This window comes from Brachycentrus maculatus, unplaced genomic scaffold (assembly GCF_059751285.1).
Source record: "Brachycentrus maculatus isolate JH-2025_06_01 unplaced genomic scaffold, ASM5975128v1 h1tg000440l, whole genome shotgun sequence".
Taxonomy (NCBI): domain Eukaryota; kingdom Metazoa; phylum Arthropoda; class Insecta; order Trichoptera; family Brachycentridae; genus Brachycentrus; species Brachycentrus maculatus.
Window position 1 is genome coordinate 18408 of NW_028281188.1, and position 17778 is coordinate 36185.

The 17778-nt window shown below is 38.0% G+C and overlaps 1 protein-coding gene across 3 annotated transcripts in view; it reads left to right on the forward strand.

Moving 5' to 3' along the window:
• Positions 1 to 17778, forward strand: part of LOC148302542 (putative multidrug resistance-associated protein lethal(2)03659) — a 64470-nt gene that overhangs the window by 15367 nt on the left and 31325 nt on the right. For all 3 annotated transcript variants that reach the window (XM_088271433.1, XM_088271436.1, XM_088271435.1), the window contains 3 exons: positions 3439 to 3643; positions 12914 to 13048; positions 17015 to 17213. In XM_088271433.1, coding sequence (XP_088127559.1) covers positions 3439 to 3643; positions 12914 to 13048; positions 17015 to 17213 — 539 coding nt within the window. The remainder of the gene's footprint in view (positions 1 to 3438; positions 3644 to 12913; positions 13049 to 17014; positions 17214 to 17778) is intronic.

Genomic DNA, 17778 nt, shown 5'->3' on the forward strand with positions numbered 1-17778 from the left:
TTCTTTGCGTTGTTTATTTTTCTAAGTCGCTATAGTTATAACATCCTACATAAAAACTTATCTATGTGTATAACCTAATGTAGCGTTACAAACATTCCAGATAAACCTATAATATTTCTCAGTTCTGTCGACTCTAGTTCTGATAATTTTGTATTTGTGTACAAGCTATTTAAAAAAAAGCATATGTCGCTCACTCCTTTAAAGAACGTCATAAATCAAAAAACTTGATTTTTGAGGAGAACGTTTTTAAAGTTAAAAAATATAATACAATGTATTGAAAATAAGTATCAAGCTACTTATTGAACTTTTTACCGTGCAACAGATCTTCTTAGGTAAAACCTGAAGGTTTTTCTCCATTTGAAAAATATTGAGTATGTTTAAAAAAGATAATTAAAAAATACCTTTTCTTCAAAATGCAAAAACAACACTTTCTGCCCTGTAGCGGGTAAATATTAAGTTAAAAATATGCCTCTTTTGCTGGGATATACATAGTACATTTTCTCGGCATTCCGAAAACATGCACTACTAAAAATTGACGATTTTTGATTTATGACGTTCTTGAAAGGAGTGAGCGATGTGTGTTATGATGGGCATTTTATGGGTATCGCGCGTGTTTGACACATCGCTCACTCCTTTCAACAATGTCATATATCAAAATTCGTCTAATTCCAGTTATGTTTTCAGAATGCCCAGAAAATGTACTATATCCCAGCAAAAGCGGCATATTTTAAACTTAATATTTACCCGCTACAGGACAGAAAGTGTTGTTTTTGCATTTTGAAGAAAAGGTATTGTTTAATTATTTTTTTAAATGGAGAAAATACCTCAGGTTTTACTTAAAAAGATCTGTTGCACAATAGAAAGTTCAATAAGTGGCTTGATATTTATTTTTAATGCATTTTACTATATTTTTAAACTTTTAAAACGATCTCCTGAAAATCAAGTTTTTTGATAAATGACGTTGTTGAAAGGAGTGAGCGATGTGGGATTTACCAATAGTCAAATGGACCAAATCGACAAAACTGCGATTTATCAAAAAGCTTAATTGTGTGATAAAAAGTATGAATATGCAATAGGCCAAGTATATTATTTTTCTGAGATGCATGAATGTGGAATTGGCGAAGATTTGCAAAGACGGGGTTTGTTTGGTGAGGCGTTTTACACTCTCTGCCTACCCCTGCGGAGAAGCGGCGTGAAGCGCTGATTAGTTAGTTAGTTTGTAATTTCATTGTGTTTTTATTATTTTTATTGCTTATTTGTTTGTATGCCTATTTTTCTAATTTTCAATTATTTTTAAAATTATTAAACTTACTTGTAAATGTGAAAGAGGCGAGGATTGTTTGCAAAGACAGGGCGTTGCGGCGTTCTTTTATATCTGCCTACCTCTGCGGGAAGGAGCGTGATGGCCAGTTAGTCAGATTTTTGTTACAAGGTCAATTTATTTACAACATTTTGAGTGTGTCCAAATACTTACCTATACTGTCCAAATACTGACCTATGTGCTCAGACGGATCTGCAATGCGAAGTGATGGGGCAAGTGAACAAAGCTGCAGCCATCTCAGGATGCCTGAAAAATGCTATATGGAAAACCCTGAGCTTCGAAAAAAGATCGGCAGCAAGATCAAGATATACAAAACTTGTGTCCGACCCATCATGACGTATGGAATCGAAAGTAGAGCAGACACCGCTGCCACAAAAAACACGCTTAGAGTGTCAGAAATGAAGACTCTGAGAAGCATAACAGGCAAGAGTCTTCGAGATAGACTGAGAAACGCCAAGATCAGGGAAATATGCGAGATCGAAGATGTCGTTAGGTGGGGAAGGCAACGAAGAAGACAATGGTATGCGCATGTGAGGAGAATGGAACCATCCAGACTCCCCCACATCGCATTGTACGGCCAACCCCATGGTAGACGACTCCCGGGCAGACCACCAAAGAGATGGGCCGATAGCTGGGAATCGACGTCGCAGGAGGCTAATCCCTCTTAAAAACAGGCCGCAAGGCCTACAATAAGAAGAAGAAGAAGAAGAAGAAGAAGAAGAAATTTATCTGGATTATCTCCAATTGTAGACTATTAATTAATTATACTATGACGGTCGTAAGCCCTGTAAATGCCCAGACTTCGATATTCTTCTTCATCTTTGATGAGATGTCAAAAAATAATATTAACAGAGTTTGCGAATACGTACATTTATTTGTTCCGAATGCATTCCAAAGACGTTGTTTTGCGGTTCAAGTGGTGTGACAGCTGCAAAACATACAAATAAATATTTAATCAAGTAAATAATACGGAACAGTAATTATAAAAACGTCAGCAAAATAAGCAAATCTGGCTATTTTTAGACAGCCGTAATGTCGGAAGTCCGAGCCACACTAATTAATTAACCCATGCTTTCTGGAGGCATTTAGTTCTGCTTTTAACCCTCTCTTCCCGGTGTTGTGTACCTAGTACACATTGCTTCTAATAACCATAATATCTCTATAAAATATTAAATACAAGGCTAATACTAGACCACCATACCAGCAGACCAAGAGACCAACGCGGCTGTCCAAACTTAAAACACAGTATGGGAATTTTTTTGTAGTATTGCAAAAAAAACGTGCTACAAAAATGTCCCTTACTGTGTTTTGAGTCTTGACAGCCGAACGTCTCGCTCACTCCTTTCAAGAACGTCATAAATTAAAAATCGTAAATTTTTAGTTGTGCATGTTTTCCGAATGCCCAGAAAATGTACTATATCCCAACAAAAGAGGCATATTTTTAACTTTAATATTTACCCGCTACAGGGCAGAAAGTGTTGTTTTTGCATTTTGAAGATAAGGTATTGTTTAATTATTTTTTTAAAAAATACTAAATATATTTCAAATGGAGAAAAAACCTTCAGGTTTTACCTAAAAAGATCTGTTTCACAGTAAAAAGTTCAAAAAGTAGCTTAATATTTATTTTAAATGCATTGTATTATATTTTTAAACATTGAAAACGTTCTCCTGAAAAATCAAGTTTTTTGATTTATGACGTTCTTGAAAGGAGTGAGCGGTCTGTTCGGCTGTTATTTTGGTGCCGTTTCTCAAAGCATGTCGGGTTGTGGTCCCGTGGTTAGTGTCGTGGACTCTTAAGTCAGAGTTTCTCGGTTCGAACCCACTCTACCACAATTTAATACCTGTTTCTAATAATGAGCCGCTTAGGCTCACAGAAATAGTAAGAAATTAAAATATTTGTGTAAAACACAAATATTTCTTGTTTGCTTTGAATAATAAAATAAATTATAATTCACGGCCCGGTAGGAAATCTCATTTCTAAAATCTGGCCCGGCTACTGAAAATGTTGGTCACCTATAAGGTAGAGGGAGGAGCTTTGATGGACAGTTAGGAATCTAATGATAGATAGTAATGTCGCTGACGATTAAATATATATTTTTGAATATCTCTGTTGGCAGACAACGAGCCCGGGCAGGGCGGCCGGGGGCGCCGCACCATGAAGCTCTCGGAGGGCAGGCACAACGCGCACCCCCTCTCCAAGCTGTTCTTCTGCTGGACGCTGCCGCTCTTCTGGCGCGGCCTGAGGCGGGACCTCAACACGCAGGACCTGGGCGCGCCGCTCGCCACCGACCTCTCGGACAAGCTGGCTGACCGCCTCGAGGCGTGAGTATATATATCTTGCCATCGGCTCTTTCTCGTGGCCATCCACAGTTACCTCTTTCATAGCCATTCACAGCTAGACATGCATGTACCTCTTTCAAGGCCGTCTACAGCTGCCTCTCTCGTGGCCATTCATAGCTAGACATGCATGTACCTCTTTCAAGGCCGTCTACAGCTGCCTCTCTCGTGGCCATCCACAGCTGCCTCTCTCATGGTCATTCACTGATAGACATACATGTGCCTCACTCATTGCCATCTACACCTAGATATACGTATGCTTCTTTAATGGTCATCCACTACTGGACACCCATGTGGCTCCCTCGTGCTTTTAAACTGTCAGCCATACATGGTCATGGTCATCCACTGCTAGACATACACGTGCCTCTCTCATAGCCATACACTGCTAGATATACGTGTGCCTCTCTCATGGCCAACTACTAATGTTGATATATGTGCTTCATTCATGACCGTCCACTGCTAGACAAAACGTGTGCCTCTCACGATTATCCAATGCTAGACATACATGTGCCTCTCTCGTGGTCACCTACTGGTAGATATACATTTGCCTCTCTCATGACCATCCACTGCTAAATATACTTGTTCTTCTCTCATGGTCATCCACTACTAGACACACGTGTACCTTACTCATGGCCATCTACAGTTGGCATACGTGTGCCTCTCTCATAGTCATCCACTTTTAGACATACGTCTCTCGTGGTCATCCAAATCTAGACATACATGTGCCTCTTGCATAGGCATCCACAGCTAGACATACATGTGCTTCTTTCATGACCATCCTCTGCTAGACATGAATGTGCCTTTCTCGTGGTCATCTTCTACTAGACACAGGCTTATTCCATGGCCATCCCACGTTTTACATAGATATGCCTCCCTCGTGGTCACCTCATGATCACCCGAAGGTCACCACCAAGCCTTTCGAGTCGGCAGTATTGCACTGTGTGTCTTATGGTCAGCTTAGCTCTCTCTTCTTGCATTATGACCGAAGTATTACTGCTATTGGCAAGCCATACGTCTCGCGTTCCATGGTTATGATCTTCAAAGTCAATACTCCTTCGGGTTTGTTTCAGAAGTAAACACAGCAGACCCACGTATTTTGATGCAATGCTTCTTCTTTTTTACATTGTCGCCGTTTAGTTCCAGCTGTTGGGCCAGAGTAGAGAGCGATCGGTGGGCAGGTTCGATTATTTCCTTCAATCTCTGTATTGAGAAACGCACAAAAAGTGTCTGGTTTCACCTCTTTTACAATCCCTTGTGGTAGTGACGCCAGTCGAAGTGAGCCCGTGACTTAAAATGCTGATAGGGGGGTCCTATTGCCTAAAACTAGCTAAGGTTGATGAAAATATATTTGAAATGGTCCAATGATTCACGCTACAGGCTACATAAATATTTTTTGCTAATGTATCCAAAATGAAACGAAATTATTGGATCGAATTCCACTTTTATTTGAACATATACAATGATATGTCGCTCACTCCTTTTAAGAACGCCATAAATAAAATAAAAAACTTGATTTTTCAGGAGAACGTTTTTAAGTTTAAAAATATAAAACAATGTATTAAAAATAAATATCAAGCCACTTATTGAACTTTTTATTGTGCAACAGATCTTTTTAGGTAAAACCTGAAGGTTTTTTCTCCATTTGAACAATATTAAGTATATTTAAAAAAATAATTAAACAATACCTTTTCTTCAAAATGCAAAAACAACACATTTCGCCCTGTAGCGGGTAAATATTAAGTTAAAAATATGCCGCTTTTGTTGGGATATAGTACATTTTCTGGGCATTCCGAAAACACGCGCAACTGAAAATCGACGATTTTTGATATATGACGTTGTTGAAAGGAGTGAGCGACATGACATAAAAAGTATCACGTTTAACAAATAATGCTTTGGCTAATTTAACTGATACTCTTTTAAATCACGACTGTTATTATACTGGGAACACTATACTAATTTCACTAATACGGTTTTACACGTGTTGTCAGGGTCGAATCGGTAACGAAATTTGCCTAAAATATTTAAAAAAAAAAGTCGATTTCAAACACACTCAGTTACACAATACTCCATTTCAGACGTGACAGGCATTGAAATATTAAAAATTAAAAGAAAACAATACTAGCCGCACCTGGCCACGCGTTCCCGTGACTCGGTACGGTTTAATAGCAAAGAAAGAAAATAGATAGAACACATTTCTAATACGTTTAATTTCACAATGATTGAGAGAGGTAAAAATGTCCGCCTCCGTCGTGTAATGGTCAGCACGCTCAGCTACCGTTCTGGAGGTCCCGAGTTCGATTCCCAAGGGGGGTAATATAAATATAAATGATTTTTTACTGTAATATTTATTCAATATCACCCTGGACTGGTACCTGAAGCGGAGGGTTGATCACCTTTCTTTCGTGTGTAAACGATTAAGATAATACTGCGTTTATATGACGCAGTGCCCTATGCACCATTGGGTGCGGATAAGGGTTTTATTATCATTATTAAAAATATAGAAAATCTCATGAAACAACAATGCAACCGAAAATTTTGAAAATTTAGTGACACCAGTTGTCAATATTAATGCGTAAGTGTCTGTTACGTTCAACAGTTGGCGCTGCCATTGCTTTAAAAATCTGTTTGTAATAGAAAACATGTTTTTGCTTCTCATTTTTTCTCTTGAAGAGCCTTTCAGGCCAAAGAAAGCGTAAAAAGCGGGAAAACGTAAAAATAGGGAAAGAAAAATAATTTTCGATGTTTTTCTACTTTCTCATACATTTTCGGAAACCAATAGGGTATTATAACTTAGAAGGAATATCTTATTTAACATACTCAACCTATAATGGATTGTGTAAGACTCGTTTTGTGCTTATAACAGCCGATATAATCAATATTTTCATTCATCATCTTCTTTTGCAAAATTCCCCTTCGTAAAAACGTTACTTTCGTAAGTTGGCAACGAATGACGTCGCAGAAACGAATCCACACTACTAGTATTACAGCGCTGTAAAGCAGATACATAAAGGGATACGCCCCATAACACACCCGATGACGTAAAATTTGATGACGTATAGCGGTGTCCGTTTTTCGTTTTATTAAAATATCTAAAGTTTAAACCTCCATATATTACTTAGTTTTCGACAGATTTTAATGAGAATGTTACCGATAGTCTTGTGATTTTTCATATTAATTTATTAGCTAATAAACCAACATCATGAGAAAAATTCCATTATTTATTTAAAATATTAAATAAATAATGCGGGTTGTTTGAGATTTCCTGTAAAATTATATATTGCCCTTAAAATGCTTCTTCTTCTTCTGTGCGTGTCAGGTGCTCATGACGTCTACTATTACTTGAGAGTAATTGTCCTTGTCTCGGGCAGCTCTGTATAGGTCTTGATCCCGGTCCAATCTCGTATATCCCGGAGCCAGGAGATCTGCCTTCTACCCACACCTCGTCGACCCTTTATTAGGTTAGGTTAGGTTGTAGATCTGCCTTCTTCCCACATCTCGTCGACCCTCTATTATGTGAGGTTAGGTTAGGTTTTAGATCTGCCTTCTGCCCACACCTCGACGAACCTCTATTGGGTGAGTTAGCTTGGGTAAGATTCTAGATATGTCTTCTGCCCACACCTCATCGAGCCTCTATTAGGTGAGGTTAGGTTAGATTCTAGATCTGCCTTCTGCCCACACCTCGACGAACCTCTATTAGGTGAGTTAGGTTAGGTAAGATTCTAGATATGTCTTCTGCCCACACCTCATCGAGCCTCTATTAGGTGAGGTTAGGTTAGATTCTAGATCTGCCTTCTGCCCACACCTCCTCGGCCCTCTACTAGGTTATCCACCTTCAAGGTTCGGAAGGTGTCCTATCTGGGGCATGTGATAAGAGAAGAGAAATACGAGCTATTATATGCTACAATATATTCAAATAATACAAAAGCCTGTTCAAATAATGATATAAATCATCCTTTGTTTATTTGAAAACATACAAGAGTACACAATATAATTTTCATTGTCTTTTCTTACTGAATACTGAATATATTATTAGATTGAAACCAATATTTTTAACTTTTCCACTTTATTTTTATTTGACCGGGTTTCGTCGTTACCGACATCATCAGACTGGTGTCGGTAACGAAAAAACCCGGTCGCTGGTCAAATAAAAATAAAGGGGGAAAGCTAAAAATATTGGTTTTAATAATAAAATAAAACCCTTATCCGCACCCCAATGGTGCATAGGGCACTGCGTCATATAAACGCAGTGTTATCTTGATCGTTTACACATGAAGGAAAGGTGATCAGCCCTCCGCTTCAGGTACCAGTCCAGGGTAGTATTGAATAAATATGACAGTGAAAAAATCACTTATATTTATTTTACCCCCCTTGGGAATCGAACCCGGGTCCTCCAGAACGGTAGCCAAGCGTGCTGACCATTACACTACGGAGGCGGACAAATTGGTTTTGATCTAATAATATATTAAAATGCAATTCCATCACGAAGTGTCAGTGGATAATATAAATCTATTAAAAAGAATACTGAATACTATCTGAACTCTAACAAGCCTATCAAAAATTAAAACTAACTAACTTATTAATAAGCCACTTCCATATGGGGATAGGCAGAGAGAATAGAACGCCACACCAATCTGTCTCCTCTCAACAATCTATACCTTGTGGTTTCTAGTTGAATACCACTTTAATTTATCAGAAGGGAAGCAAGATGAAAGCGGATTACTTTTAACACAAATTTATTCAGTTCTATAAAATTACAATCAAGAAAATACTTAAGAATAATCGCGTGATTCTAATATGAGAACAGTTGAAATACGTGTCGATCTGAGGACGGGCGGCGGCGAAGTGTAACGGGCTCGTTTCCGTTCGTTGCGGGCAACCCACCCTACAGGGTGCTCGTTATTTCACTCGATTTGGGTTGCCATGGTAGAGTGGGTTGCCACAACCTAACGACATTTTGAGTGTGTCCAAATACTTGTTCACAAATCTGGATTATCTCCAGTAAGGAGTTATTTTTCATGTTATTTTTTGACATCTCAACTTAGCCACAGCGCCTGTCACAAATATAAATCACAAAGGTGCAGACGTTCACCCAAGCTATGTGGCGTTTTATTAATTATCTGGAGTTTTTTAAATTTATTTATTTGTTTTTTACTATTTTTAATTTGTTGCTGTTAACAGCATATATATATAACCCTTATCCGCACCCTATGGTGCATAGGGCACTGCATCAAATTGACGCAGTGTTATCTTGATCATTACTTACATGAAGGCAAGGTGATCACTCTTGCGCTTCAGGAACCAGTCCAGGGTAATATTAAATAAATATTAGAGTGTTATATCACTAACTAACTAACTAACTAACCATCACGCCGCTTCCCCGCAGGGGTAGGCAGAGAGAATCGAACGCCACACCACTCTGTCTTTGCAAACATTCTTTGCCTCTTCTACATTCATGCATCTCCTCATACATACCCGACGATTATTACTGACTCGACCCGACTCCTGACCCGGCCGCTTTCAAGTATTTGGCAAACCTGATTGTGCCAAGTTTTCCTAGGTCGTCCTCTGCTTCTTTTTCCAACTACATTCGCCTCATAAATTTGTTTAACCGTTCTTTCTTCACTCATACGCTCCACATGTCCAAACCATCTTAACACACCTTTCTTAATTTTATCGATAATGCTTATCTCAGCCTTACATTCTTTCCTTATTTCATCATTCGAACATCTATCAAACATCGTTTTGCCACACATTCGTCTGAGTGATCGCATTTCGACTGCATTCAGTCTGCTTTCATCCTTCTTTTGCCAACTCCATGCTTCGCTTCCATACATAAGGGTTGGAACCAGAACTCCATTGTGTACTGCCAGTTTAGCTTCCGCTGATAGATTTTTATTTGCTAAAACTGATTTTAGTGCACCATTCACCATTCACTCTGTTAAATCACTAATATTTATTTTCACTCCCCCCTGGGAATCGAACCCGGGACCTCCAGCACGGTAGCTAAACACGCAACGGTAGTTAACAGCAACATATATAAAACAAAACATTAAAAGAATGTACATTAAATAAAGCCAATTTTAGTTGACCACAGAAACACAAAAAGATAAGTCCAAAATATTTAGTGTAGATGTAGCAAATGAACGCGTACCTATGAGTGGGCAAATGTGCATGTGTGAAGTGTGTGAGAGGGTGTGTGTGAGATGTTGATTCTAGTGGAGACATTTCGCTCACTCCTTTCAAGAACGTCATAAATCAAAATACTTGATTTTTCAGGAGAACGTTTTTAAAGTTATAAAATATAATACAATGTTTTAAATATAAATATCAAGCCACTTACTGAACTTTTTACTGTGCAACAGAACTTTTTAGGTAAAACCTGAAGGTTTTTTCTCCATTTGAAAAATACTTAGTATATTTAAAAAAAATATTATACAATACATTTACTTCAAAATGCAAAAACAATACTTTCTGCCCTGAAGCGGGTAAATATTAAGTTAAAAATATGCCGCTTTTGCTGGGATATAGGACATTTTCTGGGCATTCCGAAATCATGCACAACTGAAAATTGACGATTTTTGATTTATGACGTTCTTGAAAGGAGTGAGTGATTTATTTATTTATTTTCATAATACATAGATACATTCAATATACATATTCATTTCATATACACATTTATTATACGTATTACGGCTCTTTAGGCATGGCCTGTGTTGAGCCAAATACTAACATGGTAATACAAAGTTTAAATTAATTTTTTTATTTTTTTATTTTTAATATAAATATATATATTGTTTAATGATTAGATTATAAACATAACATACAGGAGATACAAAAATAATTTATAGTTTAAGGTTTTTCAATGTGATAATTACACCTGGACTTTAATTAATTCACTTTCTACCTTGTCCCTTCCAATGTTAAGTAACCATCGACGGACACTGTTCTTAAAGACCTGATCACTCCTGGAAATCTTAATGGTTTCGGGCAGCAAATTAAATATTTTTGGAGCGAGGAATGAAAAATTTTTTTGGGCAAAACTTGTTTTAACGGCTGGGCCAATGTAGTTTTTATTTACAACATTTTGAGTGTGTCCAAATACTTGTTCACAAAATCTGGATTATCTCCAATTACAGGAGTTATTTTCGTATTATTTTTTGACATCTCATCAAAGATGAAGAAGAATATGGAAGTCTGGGCATTTACGGGGCTTACGACCGTCATTGGCTGGTTTAAGTGATCACTTTACACACGTGTAACATTCACCAATTCTACCCATTATTGACAACCACACTACTCAAATTCATCTTTGATGAGATGTCAAAAAATAATATGAAAATAACTCCTGTAATTGGAGATAATCCAGATTTTGTGAACAAGTATTTGGACACACTCAAAATGTTGTAAATAAATTATCTGGTCAAATTATAAGCTTAATAATAAAAATGAAAATGGTATTTCTGGCGTTTCTCATGTGTGTGATTATAATCCAGGATTCGGATCTCACATACTAATATAAGAGTTTCTGATTAATAAAAAAGCTTCTTTACATCTCACCAATAGAAGTCTCTAGTGAAGTTCTAGTGATTCAAGAACAAAGTTTCTAAATTGGTTCAAATATATAGAACTTCCAAGAATTTGAGTAGTGTGGTTGTCAATAATGGGTAGAATTGGTGAATGTTACACGTGTGTAAAGTGATCACTTAAACCAGCCAATGACGGTCGTAAGCCCCGTAAATGCCCAGACTTCCATATTCTTCTTCATCTTTGATGAGATGTCAAAAAATAATAGTTTTTATTTAATGCTGCCCGGGTTCGAATAGTTTGTTGCGTTCTAATCTTTTCCATTTTATTCCAGAAGTGAATCAGTTCTTCCTTGACGAACAGTTGCCGTACGTCTAGTACCGTATAGCTTGTAAATAGCTCATTGGATGGGTGAATCGAGTTACATTTATTTATTATTCTTAGGATAAGTTTTTGTACTTTGAAAATTGGGTCTAGCGTGCGTACATACATACAATGCAGAGAAAGATAGTTTAAAGAGCCTCAGAGGACAATATCGTAGTCGTACAGGAGAAAGTGACCAACTACCAAAACGTAAAATGTTCAGGAGGGCCATTTAAGTCACTTTTGCTAGGCTAGAAAATAAACATCAATGCAGTTAGTCATTTTCAACTAGTCAATATATTATACTTCCAAGTTTAAAATACTTTGGGATTTTTTCAGGGCAATATTAAGCTAGTAAGATATCAAATAGTCAATGATCACGTTTTTGTAAAACAATGCACTTGGTCACTTACTCCTGTATGACTACGATATATAGGTAGTGTAATGGCAAAGGGGTATATCTGTCAAATTATTCATTATCTAAGTTTGTTCCACAAAATGCCTATAAAAGTGTATTCCATAATCCGGCAAAAGGATATAGCTGTAGTTGAAAGACGCAGTTAGTCATTTTCAACTGGTCATTTTTAACTAACAGTTTTATTTGCTATAACTGAAATCAGTTATAGCAAATAAAAACCTATCAGCGGAAGCTAAACTGGCAGTGCACAACGGAGTCCCGATTCCAACTCTAATGTATGGAAGTGAAACATGGAGTTGGCAAAAGAAGGATGAAAGTAGACTGGATGCAGTCGAAATGTGATTTCTCAGAAGAATGTGCGACAAAAAATGTATGATAGATGTGAGAATAGTGAAATAAGGAAGGAATGCAAAGCTGAGATAAGCATTATCGATAAAATTAAGAAAGGTGTGTTGAGATGGTTTGGACATGTAGAACGAATGGGTGAGGAAAGAACGGTAAAACAAATTTATGAGGCGAATGTAAGTGGAAAAAAAAGCAGAGGAAGACCGAGAAAAACATGGCACGATCAGGTATGCCAAATACTAGAAAGTGGTCAGGTTAGGAGTCGTTACAATCGGCGAGTATGTATGAGGAGATGCATGAACGTGGAAGAGGCAAGAATGTTTGCAAAGACAGAGTGGTGTGGCGTTCTATTCTCTCTGCCTACCCCTGCGGGGAAGCGGCGTGATGGTTAGTTAGTTAGTTAGTTTTAGATATCAAATAGTCAAGGATAACGTTTTTGTAAAACATTACACTTGGTCACTTTCTCCTGTATGACTACGATATGTACAATGCAGAGAACAATGCAGAGAAGGATAGTTAAAAGAGCCCCAGAGGACAATATACTTACCATTTGACTTTTTGGACATTCGATTTTAGATGGTTGTTTATTTATTGTGATGTTGTAGGAACTGGTTTCTGGAGATCGAGAAGGCCACGAATGAGAAGAAGAAGCCCCGTCTCCTGACAGCCCTGACGAGGACCTTCGCCTGTCAGTACCTCCTGGATGGAGCCCTGGTGTTCATCCAGTACGTGGTCTGCAAGTAAGTCATTCATATGTACCATATATATATCCCATAACCTTCTATCAACGTAGACTATCGAGCAAGTAGAACAGGGGCAGCTGGAGGCGTTTCAGATTCAATTCAATTCAATTTTATTCAACAAAAAAATATATATATATACATAACAAACAATATTCAAGGCGTATATATTGTATTAAAAAAAAAACAATAAGACTTAAAGGTGTAGAAGAATCCTGCTTCGGAAGACTCCTTCGGACACATGGAACAGATCAATATCCAATGTGATAATGTTCAACATAGCGGTAGCTCTTCCTACAGGCATAACCATCGGCAGGTTGGTCCTGTATATGGGAATGGGAAACAATCTATGTCGACGCTGTTTAGGTAATTATTGGGAACATATAGACCAATGCTCCGGATAATTTCATGATTATCCACCATACCACGCAACAATTGATAAAAATGCACATTCCTTCTAGTCACTAAACTATTGTAGCCAAGCATACCCTGTTGTGCTATAGCATAGCGGATGTAGTGCTATAGGCGCATATTGGGGATTCTTCATATGTAGGGAATATATAGGGAACAACGAGGTACTAAGCAGAGCTGGGGAGTCTAGATGCTTACTAAGTAAAGTAACACAACAGCGAGCCAAATGGATAGGCCAATATATGACACCTAGGCCTGCTTCTTTTACCATTGCGGAAGGCATGTGCGAAGGCAAAAACTACAGAGAACGACTCCGCATTTTTATCCATTGTTGCGGGGTATGATCGATAATCCTGAAATTATCCGGAGCATTGGTCTCTATGTTCCTGATAGTTAGCTAAGACAGCGTCGGCATAGATTGTTTCACATTCCGATACACAGGACCAACCTGCTGATGGTTATGCCTGTAGGAAGAGCTACCGCTGTTTTGAACAATATCTCATTGGACAATAATCTGTATTTCATAGAGAGAATACCACCTTCTACAATAAATTATGATGGAAAAGATGGGACTGTGAGGAGCTGGCAGAAAGGAAACATCATGATCATTTCTTTGTAGTTTAAATTTTGAATATATGATTTTATAATTGATAGATGTAATTTGCTTTTTCTATGGATAAAAAATGACATGTAACTATCAGTTTTATGATTATATGCACCATTATATCATATAATGGTGCTAAAATGGCCTTTACTTTCGTTTTTCTTGACGGTCATTGAAAGGTGATAAGTGTTAATTGAACACTTGAATGACAAGGTACTACAATTATGGTTTTTGTTCTTGTGCTAGTATTTACCGAGATAAGGTAAGTAAGTACCTAGCACAATAACAAAAAACATAATCGCTGTAGAAGAATGCTCAAAATATCATGAGTTGAGAGGGTTCCAAACCAAAATGTTTTAAAATACATGGAAAATGCAACAAAAAATGTGCTTAGAGTGTCGAAAATGAAGACTCTAAGGAGCATGTCTGGTAACAGTCTACGAGATAGAATAAAGAACACAAGGATAAGATATTATTTTTTGACATCTCATCAAAGATGAAGAAGAATATGGAAGTTATATTCTTCCATATTCCTTCCATATTCTTCATCTTTGATGATATGTCAAAAAATAATATGAAAATAACTCCTGTAATTGGAGATAATCCAGATTTTGTGAACAAGTATTTGGACACACTCAAAATGTTGTAAACAAGGATAAGAGAAATATGCTGAAAACCCGGACAAACAGAAAATACATTAAAAATGAGTTATTTCTTTTGTAATGTGAGACTCTAAACTGGAAAACTACCTAACGTGGGAAAGGAATCATTTTCAGGGAACCATTTGCGTCAATGACGTGTGATGAAGATGGATTATTATCATTATAATGTATAGCAATAAATGATATCGATGTAAGAATGCAGAGTGGACACTGCAGTAACAAAAAACGCGCTAAGAGTGCCAGAAATGAAGACTCCAAGGAGCATATCTGGCAAAAGTCCACAAGATAGAAAAAAGGACACTAGGATAAGAGAAATATGCGAGATCAAAGATGTCGTTAGGTAGGGAAGGCAACGAAGAAGACAATGGTACACGCATGTAACGAGAATGGAACCATCCAGACTCCCCCACATAGCATTGCACGGCCAACCCCAAGGTAGAGATGAATTGACAGCTGGAAATCAACTTCGCAGGAGGCTAATCTCTTTTAAAAACAGGCTGCAAGGCCTACACCAAGAAGAAGAAGAAAGATAATTCTATATTGCCTCTTAAATTAATGCCAACTTAAATTTTTCATTTTAAATTTATATATTTCAATTTATATATACATTACAAACTTTAAAAAATTAAAATCGTGTACATTAAAAATACATCAAAATAAAATATATGCAATAACTATTGCTAAAGGTGTAGAAGAATCCCGCTTCGGAAAACTCCTTCAGACACATGGAACAGATCAATATCCAATGAGATATTGTTCAACATAGCGGTAGTTCTTCCTACAGGCATAACCATTGGCAGGTTGGTCCTGTGTATAGGAATGTGAAACAATCTATGTCAACGCTGTCTTAGGTAACTATTGGGAACATACAGCCCAATGCTCTGGATAATTTCAGGATGGATAAAAATGCGTAACAATGGATAAAAATCGCGCAACAATGGATAAAAATGCGTAATCAAATACACATTCCTTCTAGTCTCTAAACTATTGTAGCCAAGCATACCCTGGAGGAACTGGGTCGGGTAGAGCCAAGGATAATAGCCGTACTCTCTCATGTAGAGATACCTCAGAAACTTAACCGGTTAACTGCCAAGAGCGTCTTAAGACGCATAATTTTCTGTGAACGGAGCGCCGCTCATACAAAAATGACGTCTTAGAACGCATAGTGACATCTATTGAGAATATCTTTGCGTACTTAGAATTGAAACAGAATTTGTTTTTACCACTTTAAACGTAAATTAAAGAGAGCTTTGTCGTCGGAACAACTAATGGCGCTCAGGGTTATCCAATAATCCCCGAGTTGCCGTCACTGCCGAATCTGATGACAGTGATTTTAGTGTCGATTCTGATGATTTTTAATTTTTTATTTTTTAAAATCAAGGTGTGTGTGTGTATTCTTTTAAAATTAAACTTACATAATCAATTACTTAACTAACTAACCATCACGCCGCTTCCCCGCAGGGGTAGGCAGAGAGAATAGAGCGCCACACCACTCTGTCCTTGCAAACATTCTTCGCCTCTTCCACGTTCATGCATCTCCTCATACATACCCGCCGATTGTTACGACTCCTAACCTGACCACTTTCAAGTATTTGGCATACCTGATCGTGCCATGTTTTTCTCGGTCTTCCTCTGCTTCTTTTCCCGCTAACATTCGCCTCATAAATTTGTTTTACCTATTCTAATTCTAATCAATTACTTTAGACATTTAATTTAGTTTTCATATTTTCTATGACAAATTTTGTGACAACCCTGCACCATGAACAATTAATTTTATGATTATGGATAAATGACTGAACGACTGGCGCGCTCTTCATTTATTTGGCAAGTTTTATAAATAAACATTAAGACACTTTTAATAACAATATGTTTAGAATGTTTTATTTTTGTGGTGAAATTCGCGGCGTGCTGGGTACCGCCATACATGTACCTACCGGCAGTTAACCGGTTAGAAAGTAATACACGATCGAAGCTAAGTGAGTTTTACAACATTTAAAGACAATAATACAAGAGTTTCTGCTTAATAAAAAGCTTCTTTACATCTCACCAATAGATGTCTCTAGTGAAGTTCTAGTGATTCAAGAACAAGGTTTCTAAATTGGTTCATATATATAGAACTTCCAAGAATTTGAGTAGTGTGATTGTCAATAATGGGTAGAATTGAATTGAATGGGTAGAATTGGTAAACTGATCACTTAAACCAGCCTATGACGGTCGTCAGCCCCGTAAATGCCTTCACTTCCATATTCTTTGATGAGATGTCAAAAAATAATGAGTGAGTTTTGTTAGGTCGTTCCAGCCGCTGCTGCTGGCCTTGCTGCTTAGCTTCTTCACGGGCAAGTGCAGCCAGCAGGATGCCTTGCTGTACGCGGGCGGGGTGGTGGCCCTCTCTCTGGCCGGCGCCTTCCTGCAGCACCACACCACCCTCAGGCAGCAGCAGCTGGGCATGAGGATCCGCGTGGCTTGCTGTTCCTTGCTCTACAGAAAGGTATGGCTCCAACTCACTTTGTACGTCTCTAAAGAGTGAACAGTACTCTCCGAATAATCATCCTTCACCTAAGTAACTTCACTGCTAACTTAGAGTCAGTGAAATACATAAACTCATGCCTCTAGCGAGATAGCGAGTGTTTTTGCCTAGAATTTTCACTCATGAATTACATGTAATCATAGTTACTTTAAACATAAAGAGTAAATCCATTCACGAGTAGGCGTAGGCTATAAAACTTAAAAAGTTGAAGCCCGAGTAGGGTCATGATAGGCAGTGCTGCATAAGCCGTAGCTAGATTTCAGAATCACTCGGACATTGGGTAATTCGAAATTCTCCGAATAATGGTTAATTGTGCATATGTATGTGTATGAAGTCCTGAAGAGAAGAAGGTGGACATGGTTGGGACATGTCCTTAGAATGCCACCTGAGGGCATCAACCCCTCATGTCTCTTCTTCCAACCCCGAGGATTCCGGCGCCCCGGAAGGCCGCTGACGACCATTCACCGACTATACTCAGCGGAACTTCGAGACGCCGGACTGACCTGGGAGGAAGCCAAGGAGATGG